We start from the raw sequence: 12,936 nt of genomic DNA, 5'->3' as shown, positions 1-12,936 counted from the left end.
TTTATCTGATCTAGTGGGCAGGCTTTTACACATCATGAGCAAAGACCTTTGCCCAACCTTTATAATCAAGTCAATGGACAATGAGAAGATGCTGATGCCTCGGTGGAGATGCCAAAGCTACATAACATAAAAGCTACTAATAGCTTGAACATTTTTGCAATAATTATTTTGCTGCATGCAAACTCAAAGAGTGGGTAATGATCTACCATGATTGTTGTTAAAAACGATTGATGCCAAAAGTTCAAGTGTAAAATTAATGGCTGCCATCAGTAGAGCCTTGCAGCTCTCTTTCTCACTCTTGCAGCTACCAATAGCTAGCGTTCTAGTGCAGAGCTAACTACTAAGTAGAGTAGTAAAACTCGGTAAACAAGTTTGGCTACGTGCTCTTCTGAAAAGACTGCAATGGCATTCCAAGTAAGCAAAACTAGGCATAACTCGAGAAAGAAGCATTATTTTGCAAATCCACGAATTAAAATCCAAGTAATTTAAACATGACTAGAAGCCTATAGAAACTCTTACTTGCACTTGATTCATCCTTGAGCAGCTGTAGCAGTCTACACAGACAGACACACAAACACACTACCGTATACCTCGCTTGCGCATGCGCACCGAGGCATAAAAATGTGAGTCCTCCTGTGGAAACCTCAAAAGAGGTAATCCCAGAAACCCCCTCCTCCCTCCTCCCCTCTCTGACAGTCCCTGCAGTTGAGGAACACACCTCTCCTAGAAGATTTAGTGCTGCCCTAGACGCTCAGTGTACATACAGAGTGACAGTGACTCAGATGTACCCTCCAGCAATGATAGACCTCGTGCAATGGAGCTCAAAGAATCATCAGAATGGCTTAGCAACTCAAGAAGAAAGCTCCAGAAGTTTGCATTTCAGAAAAGCAAGATTACAAACGATTCAAAAGAAATTAAAATGCACAGTGAAGCCGCTAGAAACTGTAAGAAGGTCAAGAAAATAATATTAATAGAAAGTAGCGATAGCGATGATGATCGTAGTTCATCAAAAACAAAGTTGTCGTCGATGGAAACCAAACAAAGTGTACAGTCTTGTGAGACTACTGCTGATGTGGTGGAGTTGACTGATAGTTATCGTGATGAGTACAGTGGGTCAGAATCAGAGGAAGATGGTTATTCCGTCAAACAGAAGAAGTCAATCCTCAAGTTTATGAACGATTCCTCCCTGGATGAGCTGTGTGATATTCCACGCTGCTCTGTTACCAAAGCTAAACTGATTGACAAACACCGACCCTTTGAAACCTGGAAGCATTTGGTAAGAGATCATCTTCATGGCTACTATTATTTAATAATCGAGGTCTTTGATAAACTACTTTATTGTGTCCTTTGTGTTTAGTGTACGTATATGCATTAGTAATGTGTGTGTGTATTTGTACTGTAGGTGGAGGCTCTTGTTGCAAAGAAGGGTCTTAGTGAACAGGTAGGTCTCCCTCCATCTATAATCTAGAGCCTGCTTTGACTGTCCCCCACCCCCCAGTTGCTGGAAGGCTGTCTGACACTACTGGCAGAGAGGAAGGTTCTTGTTAGACTACTGGCTCAATGCAGGACCATCTCCACCTCCATCCAAGACAAGTTCTCTCACCTGCAAAACTCAGAAGTACGTATCTTTAGCAGCCGAGGGAAAGCTTCTGTATTTTAGCTACTGGTTGTGAAATATCCACTCTATTGTCATTGCTTTTATAGTGTGTGAGTACTACTGGAGATGATGTGGTGTACTCGGCACAACCTGCTGTTATGAACCCAAGGTGAGCAGTCAAGCACTAGAAAATCTTTGCAAGTTGCATGGTGTATAAAATAGTGTAATGGACACTCAGTGTTGAGGGGGTCAGGTGTATAGTGTATAGAGTGAGGTGGCAGTGTTGAGGGGGTCAGGTGTATAGTGTATAGAGTGAGGTGGCAGTGTTGAGGGGGTCAGGTGTATAGTGTATAGAGTGAGGTGGCAGTGTTGAGGGGGTCAGGTGTATAGTGTATAGAGTGAGGTGGCAGTGTTGAGGGGGTCAGGTGTATAGTGTATAGAGTGAGGTGGCAGTGTTGAGGGGGTCAGGTGTATAGTGTATAGAGTGAGGTGGCAGTGTTGAGGGGGTCAGGTGTATAGTGTATAGAGTGAGGTGGCAGTGTTGAGGGGGTCAGGTGTATAGTGTATAGAGTGAGGTGGCAGTGTTGAGGGGGTCAGGTGTATAGTGTATAGAGTGAGGTGGCAGTGTTGAGGGGGTCAGGTGTATAGTGTATAGAGTGAGGTGGCAGTGTTGAGGGGGTCAGGTGTATAGTGTATAGAGTGAAGTGGCAGTGTTGAGGGGGTCAGGTGTATAGTGTATAGAGTGAGGTGGCAGTGTTGAGGGGGTCAGGTGTATAGTGTATAGAGTGAGGTGGCAGTGTTGAGGGGGTCAGGTGTATAGTGTATAGAGTGAGGTGGCAGTGTTGAGGGGGTCAGGTGTATAGTGTATAGAGTGAGGTGGCAGTGTTGAGGGGGTCAGGTGTCTAGTGTATAGAGTGAAGTGGTTGTACTTGTTGTCCCTGCATGTGCAGTGTTCAGTTGAAGGAGTATCAATTGCTTGGTCTCAACTGGTTGGTCCTGCTACACTCTCAAGACCTCAATGCAATACTGGCTGATGAAATGGTGAGCCAGTCTCCTAGTGTGTACTCTCCAATGCATGAGGGTTAGGGGAATCAGATGTGTTGTCTAGACCAGCCACAGTTGTGTGTGTATTGGAGTAATTACTGTGTGGCTGTAGTTAGTTCTAGGAAGAGAGCTTGTGTTGACCCCCTTCTATTATTTCGCCCATAATATAAATCAATCCGTGTTTTCTTGTTTTGCATAAAAATTAAGCACAGCTTACTTACTTTTAATGAGGGTGGTAGTGTGAGTGCCCCCTTCCCCTTTGTAGACTGTTACCACTTCCACTTTGTGAGGGAAAATAATACTTCTCTACTTTTATAAAGGCATTAAAATAGTCGTCAAAGTTTCCTGGTGTGTTTTCAGTATTCACATATTGCCTGAGGGCAACACCCAGTCTATTGTGGTTTGTCAATTTTGCCACCAGATTTGCTAACAATATTATTAAAGCAATGCTCCACACTAATCCAGTGTGTTCAACAGTCTCCTCCCTCCAATGCAGGGTCTTGGTAAGACAGTGGAGGCGATATCGTTCCTGTTTCACCTCTATCAGCTGGGCTCCAGTGGTCACTTCCTTGTCGTGGTCCCCTCCTCCACTCTAGGTACTCACTAGGGAGAGCTCTTCAGATAAGCTCTGTTGTAGGGGATTATTAAAATTAAAATTTATTTTCGACCCTATTATCTAATCTAACGTTTTTATCTCTCACATTTTTGGGTAAGCTTTCATAAAATCGTTAAATTGGATCCACGGAATTCAAGTAATGGCAACTGAAGGAGGAGTCCCTGATCCATTAATTAAACGGGGAGGGGGGAGAGGGGAGAGAGGTAGTTGAGCATCTTAGTACCGTTGATCTATTTTCTGAAAGACGTCTTTCAAATTTACGTCAAGTACTATTATTTATCATTTTTTGGCCACAGAATTCGGCAGTTGAAAGAATCCCCGAACCATAGTAGTAAAGTGCAGTACTAACTAAACACTGCTGACCTTTACCAAGTGGTCTCAGAGTAACATGATTGTATTACAAGACTCTGTACTGTATATGTATTGTAATTTCCACCAGATTGCTTTCCCTTGTAGACAATTGGGTTCGTGAGTTTGAGGTGTGGTGTCCAGCCATGAGAGTCATAGCGTACTGGGGTGAGTGCTTGTGTGTACAGTACTGCTCTCACTAGAGCATGTCATCTACACAGTGTATGGTATTTGCTCTATGTGAAGGGACTGACTTGTGTACGATTCACTGCAGGTTCCCAACAGGACAGGTCTCAGATGAGATATGAGATCCTTTCCAATCGTGATAACTTTGATGTCATCCTCACAACGTATGTACTGTCACTAATTTGATATTATACTCTGGCACTTGTTTAATCCCCGTGGTTCTAACTATAAGACTGTTGATAAATTTTGTGTTAACTTGACCTACATAGCTGTAGGTACAATGTGTGCATCTGCTGTGAGCATTTCTACACAACTGCTATAGATCTCATGCACACAGTTGAATCTGTTCACTCAATGCCTCAGTTATGGTCTATCCCTGTGTCCCCATGCAGGTACAATGTGTGTATAGGTCAGGCTGAGGACAGGAAGTTCTTTAGGAAGCTCTCTCTAGACTGTCTCGTACTGGACGAGGGACACATGCTCAAGAACATGAACTCACTGCGATACACACACCTCATGAAAATACAGGTATGCTCACAAACATACATAGTGTGCTTCTGTGTAAGGCTTGTAGTATTGAGTGTGTGTGCACATACTTAATTAAGTTATGGAGAGTTTGTTAGTTAATATATGGTAATCACATGTACAGACTTGCAGTACCAAAGACTGATTATGATGTCTTTGTGCCTGTAATACTTGTGTTAGTTGTACAGTAAGTCTCTGCACTGGCCCTGTCATGCTCAAACCTTGTCCCAGTGACTCACACAATCCTGTGATGGTATTGCTACAGGCTAAGAGGAGACTCCTGCTCACGGGGACTCCACTACAGAACAACCTGCTGGAGCTCATGTCTCTACTCAGTTTCGTTATTCCTTTCAAACAATTCTCTGCTCAAATCAGAAACACCTTCTCTAGAGCTAGGGTGAGTGATTGGATAGGAGGTTGCCCTTGAGTCATTTGGAATGACCAGAACTTGAATTTGGGTTGTCCAAAGCTCTTTTAAAAGATGCTTATAGTGTATTTTTCAGTTCACAAAAGTTTGTAAGCCAAAATTTGCTGCTTTCCCCTGTACAGTTCACAGTTCTTACTACACTGCCCCCCCCCACACACACACACACACACACACACACACACACACATACACACACACACACATTCCACAGAGAGTGGACGAGTCGAGTGCCTACTACCAGGAGCAAGTGAGACAGGCCAAGCAGATCATGACACCCTTTACACTGCGGAGGCTCAAGTCACAAGTGCTGAGTCAGCTCCCGGCCAAGGTGTCCAGTACAGAGCATTGTCAGCTGACAGAGACTCAGTGGACGTTGTATAGGGGCGTGGTGGAGAGGTCACTCAGGGTCAATCAGGGCCGGCATGGTGAGTGCCTGCAGGGGAATGTTGTGTGTTGGGAGATTGTGGCTAGTTTGTGTTGTGGATTAGTCGTAAGAGAGGCAGTGGGTGTGGTTTCATGTGCAGAGATTGCTACCGTTCACAGTCCCTCAAACATTGTGTTGTCCTCAATATTGTAGCAGATAGTGGTCAATTGACCTGCTATGTTATCATGCAACTCTTAACATAGTTATTTACTGAGTGTCACTGCTCATTCAGTTGAAGTAATTAGCCTAGCGTATAGCTGGTATTGATGATCAGGTTAGGGATCACCATATTAATAGTTCCCAATGTTTTAATCTCAATCTATCTCACGTAATGTTAACAACACATGCACAGCAAAATCACCCAAATATAAACTTTTTATCTCCCAAATCTTATTGCTCACCACAACTTTCATCAAAATTAACAATAAGACACAAAGAACAAGTTAGGAACTATACAAAAGTAATTACTTCACATTTTCTGTCTGCACCATCTCCACCCACCACCATCAGTTTGTTCCCAGGGAGGGCAGCAGTGGGACATGATGATCGAGGTGTTGACATTTGAATAATGACAGTCCATAATGTCTCGTTGTACTGATATATGTCCTTCGTGTTATCTCCATTGGAGTCCCACCCACCCACTGCCAGCAGGTGGCCATTGATGGTAACAAGAGAGGAATAGCTAACTGGCAAAGGGGCAATCTTCTTCCATATAGCTGAGCTTGGTTGGGATTGAGTTAGTTGTCTTAATGAGCATTTGTACACTGAATACTTCTCTTGAGCATTATCAGTTCGTGTGTGTATATACACATAGTCTCCACAGATCATTGTTGATGGGCGAGTGGTTGGCACAGGTAGTGAGCTAACAATAGACCATCGCATGTTAGCAGTGTTTAATATCTCGACCGTATTTAATGTTTTTGAATCACACAATCCCCCAGCCACTACAAGTGTGTTGTTGGCATACACAGCTCCAGGTGTCCACCGTTTGGTTGGCATGGGAGGGAAGTGCTCGACCCATTTGTTGTTAATGTAGCTGTAGAGTTTGTTACTATAGTATTGTGTGTCTGACCGTCCCCCCACAGTTGTGAGCATGTCATCAACACTGACAATAGTGAAGCGGTTGTTAGGGCAAGGTGGTAACTCGTACCACTGATTGTTGCTGAACTCATAGACTTTATTATTTCTGTATGGACTAAAGTATGTCTTGTCTCCAATCACGGCTGATGATGATCCATACCCAATACCATCAGGTGCATCAGGTAGTGACTCTATTGTAACAGGTTTCGTTGGTGTAGCTTGCTCATCTTGCAGTGCGACTTGGTGCATTCGAGTCGATAGATCGTGAGATTCTTCGTTCTTGCTTGCCAACGCTTGTCTCAGTTGAGTGACTTCTCTGTCTCGTTGATCGATGGTTTGTTGGAGGACAGCAGTGTTCTCCTCACTTGATTGCAACTCTTGGTTGAGTCTCCTCAGCTGTCTCTCCCTGGCTTCAGCCTCGTGTTGAAGGGTTGCTTTGTCTTGTTGGAGGGTTTGTATTTCATTAGCTTGTGTATGTAACTGTTTATTGTTTTGTGTAATTATCTCTTGATTTTCTGTTAAAATCCGTTCGTTTATTTGTAGCTGTGTGTCATTTGCTGTTATTTGCTCTCTGAGCATCTGGTGCAGGTCTTGTTGGGAGCTTTCCTGGTATCGTGGTGTCCTCTTGAGAGCATCTAGTGTTTGGCAAAGCTGTTGGGAAGATGGTCGTTCAACATCTCTGTCTTTGAGGCAGCAACGAGCAATCGGCAGTAGAGGGTGGGTGGGCTCAATCAGGCTCAGGTGAGCTTGTCTTCTCTCTAGTTCTGGGATTGCTATTTTAGCCTCAATTGTGCGACCTGGATTTCGTGGATGGGGAACTTGAATATTCTCGAATCGATCTGTTGGGTTTGGAAACTGTCGAGTTGTGGTCTGAACTAGAAGCACACCAAATGAGAAGTTGTCTAGTTTGTCTGTGTACACTGGTGGTTCGTTTAGTGCCTCGGGAGACATGAAGGCTGGTGTTCCTGGGCATGTGGTCATTGTGGCTAGTCGGCTGACGTTTATGTCCCTAAATTTGGACATTCCGAAATCGGTGACTTTGGCTCGAGTGCCTGCAATGAGTAGGACATTGTTGCTGGAGAGGTCGCGATGGATGATCCCATTGGAGTGGAGAAAGGCAAGTGCTTGAGCTATGTCATAGGAGAGGTTGACTTGGATGTGGTAGGGAATGTCTCCAGGTGATGACTCCAGGAAGTGTGTCAGACTCTCGTCCATGAGCTCCATGAGAAGAACTGGTGCATTTGTGTCGGGATCGCGATAGGTCCCCAAGTACTGTACAATGTTGGGATGGTTGATACAACTCAGAAATGCACACTCTGTTTCGAATCTTCTAAACGGGTGTCTATGTTCTTTGCCAGGATCTGGAACAGCTATTTGGAAGAGCACTGGATAGAGTAGCTTGGCAGCACAGAGTAGCTGGTCACACTTGGCTTTACACACTGCCCCGTAGGAGCCAGTACCAAGGGTATCATTCTTGAAGAGTTGAACATTTCTGAATATATACTCTTGTTCATGGTCTTGTCTCTCAGCCATAGCTATTAGGTGTACAGTTTAAGCTAGCTATTAGAAAAGAGGTGAACATGTGCTTGTTGTGTGTATTACACAACCAAAAATTCCTGATCTGTTCCGTGTCCGTGTACAAGTCCGTACAGTTGTGTGCAATTGAATTTGTACATTTCATCTGGGCAATGATGTGTTACGCAAGTGATAGCACAGATATGTGCGGAAGCTGTACAGTTGTGATTCAGCATTGTACATAATCTGGTACAGACATGTAAATATAAGCTAGAGCTAGTGGCTTGGTTGTATATCATTGTATTTACAGTAATTATGATAATTATATAGATCTACAATCATGCAGGTTGGCAGAGATAATTATGTATTGACAAGTGCATGCATGAAAAGGATGGTTAAAATAGCTAGAGGACAACTTATAAAAATTACTATGATAATGCTAAGTTGCTCTCGTTCTTGTTCGATTGTAAAAGGCTGCGTAGTAATGTTAAGTTAACAACGGACAGTCTTGCTCATTGTATATGGTGAAACCCAACTCGAGCTCCCGTAGGTCGAATTGTCCAGTGTAACATAATTATGTACATGTCAGGAACATGTGTTTACGTGTTCAGTCCGAAGGGTCAAAAGCCTCTCATTTTGGCGAGGTGGAAGGGGGAAGATTCTTCTTCCATTATGGCACAGACCACTATATGCCGTCAATTAAGCAGTTAGAAAGAACAACAGGAGTCCTGCATACACAACCTGAAATATATTGTCAATGGTACATTGTATAATATTATATTCAAAATTGATATTGAACACTTACATTCAAGCAAGAAGTAATTCGTACATGTGTCCATAAACTGCTCCATATACGTTTGCACCAAAACATCCAAGACGATGATGAATGTATATCGTATTCTTGTATGAGTCTTCACACCATTCTGATTGGTGCCATTGAAAGACAAGGCAATATCTGGCAATATCTCTCAACTTGTTGGTTGAGCCTTGTTTTTAGATAGCATGCAAACAAACATAATTATAGCTTAATCCATGCATGTACAATAAATATTCTTACCTTTCTCAGTGCTCCAGACCTTGCCAAGATGTGTGATGAGACACCAGGCGCTGGTTGTAGAGATTAGTCAACCCAGCAACACACCTAAATAAGTATAACGTAGGTAAACCAACAGCATAAATTATAATACTCACTGTTGAAAATCTCACTCTGGTAATAGCCACTTGAATAGACAAATCTCAATGCTTCTAATGAAAACGAAGCAGTAATATCACCACTTAGGGCTCGTCTATTTGAAAAACTTTCTTCTCCCTCAATATAACTTAAAGGCTTCACACCTGCAACACAAGACGAAGGAAGTGTTACATATCATATACGTACACAGTTTAAACATTAACCTTTCAGTGTTAATTAAAAGTAGCAGTGGGACCGAAGAGACAGCAAGGTCTTCCACAAGGTTGAGCAGTGGGTGCACTTCCATTTTTTTTTTAATGTGTGGGTTGCATTCCTTACCAGGTCTAAGAACCCCTTACATACTTGTCTGCTTTCCAAAATGAAACACACTATATGCAACTCTGAACACCTATATACACACGCAGGGGTAGAGTTTGAAATGTAAAATGTACACGTACACAGGTCTAAATGTACACGTACATGTAGTGCACTCACTTTTGAAAGTGCGAGCCATTCATAGTTAGTGGGTCACAATAAAAGCAGCCATCTAATAATTGAAATAAATGTATAATCACAAAGTAACAGGGAAGTAGTGGATCATCAATTAACCCCTCGTCTGAATGTTGTCAAAATAATGATGACTTTCAAGCCTAGAAATATATAATATAATTTTGGTCATCAGTGCATACATAGTTATAGACTCACGCGTTTCCACTCTATAGATGACTGAGGTCTAGCTGTCTGGCATCTAGCTGTCTGGCCAGTTGTTCTACCCTACATAAAAATAACCAAAGTATTAAACTCTGGTTGTCTAACAAACCTTCATGTGAGTCTGCACCTTTCCACTTGTGATACATAGCAGAACATCACATTGGTAATCACGAGTGAAGTACATATTGCACACACATCTTTAACACACATCTGATCCACTTGTATTACAAAACAGATTTCATACGGTTCTGTGCACACATCAGTATAATAAGTGCACCTCTCACAGATGCTAATCATATACGTGGATTTTTGGTTGTGTAGATCAGTGATCATGTGCAGAGTAGATATTCACGACCATATATGCATCATCAGTATTATACCACGGAATACCAAACATTGTGGTTCCTTAGCAACAAAACTATTAATAAGCATCTATCTGGCCATAAATAGTGGTGTTAGTAGGTTAGTACAGTGGTTCCAAGGAATGGTTCTGAGGGCTTGGTTTTCATTGTGTATTGTGTATCTGTGCATTATTAGTAAAATGTTTTTACGAGCATCATATCATAAGCGAATTTTGCGTGTATTGATAAAATAATATCGTAAACCCCTATAACTGGTACAATACTATCCTTGCCAGAACGCAGTAGTTAGATTTTCTGCTGATTTGGCTCATTCGCAAAGATTTTCATGCTACAGTGTTTGTGCCCCGTACTGAGCACCCCCTCTCCACTACAGGTGATGAGCTCAACAAGAGGATGGACGTGATGGTAGACCTTCGCAAGGCCACCAACCATCCCCTACTCCTGAGACACCACTACACTGACCACACCCTACACTGCATGGTGAGGGCCATCCTAAAGGAGCCCAGTCACAGAGATGCTGCTCCCAACCTCGTGTGGGAGGATATGAGTGTAATGTCAGACTTTGAGCTACACAACCTCTGCACACTGTACAAGGTGTGTGTGTGTGTGTGTGTGTGTGTGTGTGTGTGTGTGTGTGTGTGTGTGTGTGTGTGTGTGTGTGTGTGTGTGTGTGTGTGTGTGTGTGTGTGTGTGTGTGTGTGTGTGTGTGTGTGTGTGTGTGTGTGCGCGCGCGCGCGTGCGTGCGTGTGTGGGCGTGTGTGTGTGTTTGTGTGTGTGTGTGTTTATTGTATAGGATAATGGAGGTCAATGACTGTGTTTGTGGATTGCAGAGTTTATGTATTTAGTAGCTCACTATGTGTGTACACAATGCAGTACTGTTGGTCATTATTAGGAGGTGTGGTCACATGTTATGTAATGCACATGAACACACATACGTAGTCACTATCAGAATACGCTCTACCCGGGAGCTTGGTGGGAATGTCTGGAAAATGTGAATTCCTGTCAAAAAAATTATCACAACTGAAAAAGAATGTGAGTACATAAATAACATTTTTTTATTGCTAACAGTATTTTTCCCGACTAGGGTGATCGTGTGTTGGTGTTCAGTCAGTTTACAATGATGCTCGACATTCTTGAGGTGTTTCTACGGCAAGAAGGCCACGCCCACCTCCGACTGGACGGCCAGACACCCGTCACTGAGAGGTGAGTTGGTGCCCACTGTGTAGCTGACATGAAAGAGTGTATAACAGGCTATCCAATACAATATAGCCGGAAGTACTATAGTTTTACAATGTGTGTGTGTGCGTGTGTGCATGTGTGATATCGTACGTATTGAGTGCTTTGATTGCAGGCAGGGGCTAATAGACCAGTTCAATGAACAGGAGAGCATCTTCGTGTTCCTACTATCAACAAGGGCTGGTGAGTTGATGGTGACCTGTACACACTAGTCTAGCATAACTGAGCCTGTCCATTATCTGTACAGTAGCTAATGTCTGACTAGACAGATCTCATGGTCTTCACTGATGAACTTTTCTTCTAGTGATGTGTAGAACGCCCACACACTTGTACAGACTCATTGAGAAGCTTGTGCTGTACATTATTGCAGTGACTGTATTGTTCCCATGCATGCAGGGGGTCTTGGCATCAACCTCACCTCAGCCAATGTGGTCATCATCCATGATATAGACTTTAACCCCTACAACGACAAGCAAGCCGAGGACCGTTGTCACAGGGTCGGCCAGACCAGGTGCATGGGCTTAAACTAGATCCTCTACATGTTCATACTCTCTCATTCATTTTGTATGCCCCCTCCATACATGTATGCAGGGATGTGACGGTGCTGAGGCTGGTGGGTGGTGGGACAGTGGAAGAGGACATCCTCCAGTGTGCACAGAGCAAGCTGCGACTGGAGCACGACCTCACAGCCTCCACTGACCACGGTGAGGGACGAGGGCATGGTCACAATATTGACACTGTGTTTACACTGTGTGGGGAGTTGCATCTAAACGGCTTTGGTGAATGTAATTATTGATGGCTGCACACAGTGTACACTATAACAGTATTGTATGGCAGGGTGTCATACAGGATTTTGAAGTAGAGGGGGGAAATAAGAAAAGTGGACAGAAAATTTTGAAGAAAAAAGGTCAACTGTTTCAATACCCTGATAGTATGTAAAATTGCCAGCTATGGACACTCATGCAGTCATACAACTAGTAACACATTTTAGGGGGGGGGGGAGGGTTGGGCTAAGGAGGGATATCCCCCTTTCCCCTGTATGACACTCTGTATTGTAGCTAGCTGAGGTGTTATTTTCGTTATGTCAAAAGTTTATCATAGCAGATTGCCTGTACATGAACTAATTCTTCTCCATGTACATGTATGTCTGTTACTGATACCTAGTTAACGTACACAGTATTTGATTGACTGTACTCCTATTACATTTACTGTTCTTTACTGTTTCCTTCTCTAGATGATAAATTGGACGTGACTGGTCTCCTACAGAAGGCTCTAGCAAGATCTCAAACTATGAACCTCCCAACTTAACACTATTGAGTATACTTCTCATCTATTATCAGATCAGTGTTGTGTTTTATTGTCAGTGAGAATATGTGATTTTGTAACTATTATTCCAAGCAAATCAAATCAGTTTTTATTGTACAATATATTTGAAACCACACAATCATAACAGATCATGACGATTATTGAAATGCATGATTGCATCCCCATGCATGCATAGTTATACTCGAGAGTGCATCTCCATACACCACTGGTACTTGAAATGCACAGAGGACATCTTAAAAAATCCACCAGGAGGCTTGAAAGGTAGGAAACTCAATCAGAAGTGCGCATGCACCTAGAAGTAAAAAGTATCATAGGCCAAGGTATTGATGTGGTCAAATGAACAACTTATTTCACCTTTGTGTTTACTT

At 42.9% G+C, this 12,936-nt stretch overlaps 2 protein-coding genes and 1 long non-coding RNA gene across 7 annotated transcripts; 1 reads left to right on the top strand and 2 right to left on the bottom strand.

The window, feature by feature from the left end:
- Nucleotides 1-241: 241 nt before the first annotated feature.
- LOC135350525 (SWI/SNF-related matrix-associated actin-dependent regulator of chromatin subfamily A containing DEAD/H box 1-like) lies at nt 242-12,702 on the top strand. 5 transcript variants are annotated; one of them, XM_064549348.1, is made up of 18 exons: nt 242-1,276; nt 1,403-1,441; nt 1,499-1,618; nt 1,705-1,766; nt 2,548-2,638; nt 3,138-3,237; nt 3,714-3,773; nt 3,880-3,955; nt 4,184-4,319; nt 4,582-4,713; nt 4,955-5,168; nt 10,380-10,600; nt 10,946-11,038; nt 11,091-11,209; nt 11,358-11,425; nt 11,639-11,753; nt 11,834-11,946; nt 12,477-12,702. In XM_064549348.1, the coding sequence occupies exons 1-18, from the start codon at nt 815-817 to the stop codon at nt 12,548-12,550; spliced, it is 2,295 nt and encodes a 764-aa protein (XP_064405418.1). In that variant the 5' UTR covers nt 242-814; the 3' UTR covers nt 12,551-12,702. The 5 variants fall into 5 exon arrangements, 4 of the variants coding, with proteins under 4 accessions (XP_064405418.1, XP_064405420.1, XP_064405419.1 ...); XR_010399178.1 differs by lacking the exon at nt 11,639-11,753 and having other exon boundaries at nt 12,477-12,518; XM_064549350.1 differs by lacking the exon at nt 4,582-4,713.
- Nucleotides 5,525-7,876, bottom strand: LOC135350532 (probable serine/threonine-protein kinase kinX). The gene has a single exon (XM_064549357.1). It carries the CDS (start codon nt 7,778-7,780, stop codon nt 5,618-5,620), a length of 2,163 nt encoding a protein of 720 aa, XP_064405427.1. The 5' UTR covers nt 7,781-7,876; the 3' UTR covers nt 5,525-5,617.
- On the bottom strand, nt 8,927-10,381 carry LOC135350583 (uncharacterized). The gene is made up of 4 exons (XR_010399194.1): nt 9,772-10,381; nt 9,429-9,707; nt 9,158-9,342; nt 8,927-9,097 (listed from the first exon to the last, which is right to left on the bottom strand). It is a non-coding gene; the product is annotated as an uncharacterized LOC135350583 (long non-coding RNA).
- Nucleotides 12,703-12,936: the final 234 nt, after the last annotated feature.

This window comes from Halichondria panicea, chromosome 16 (assembly GCF_963675165.1).
Source record: "Halichondria panicea chromosome 16, odHalPani1.1, whole genome shotgun sequence".
Taxonomy (NCBI): domain Eukaryota; kingdom Metazoa; phylum Porifera; class Demospongiae; order Suberitida; family Halichondriidae; genus Halichondria; species Halichondria panicea.
Note: the sequence above shows the minus strand (reverse complement) of the source record. Positions and strands in the feature narration are given on the sequence as shown.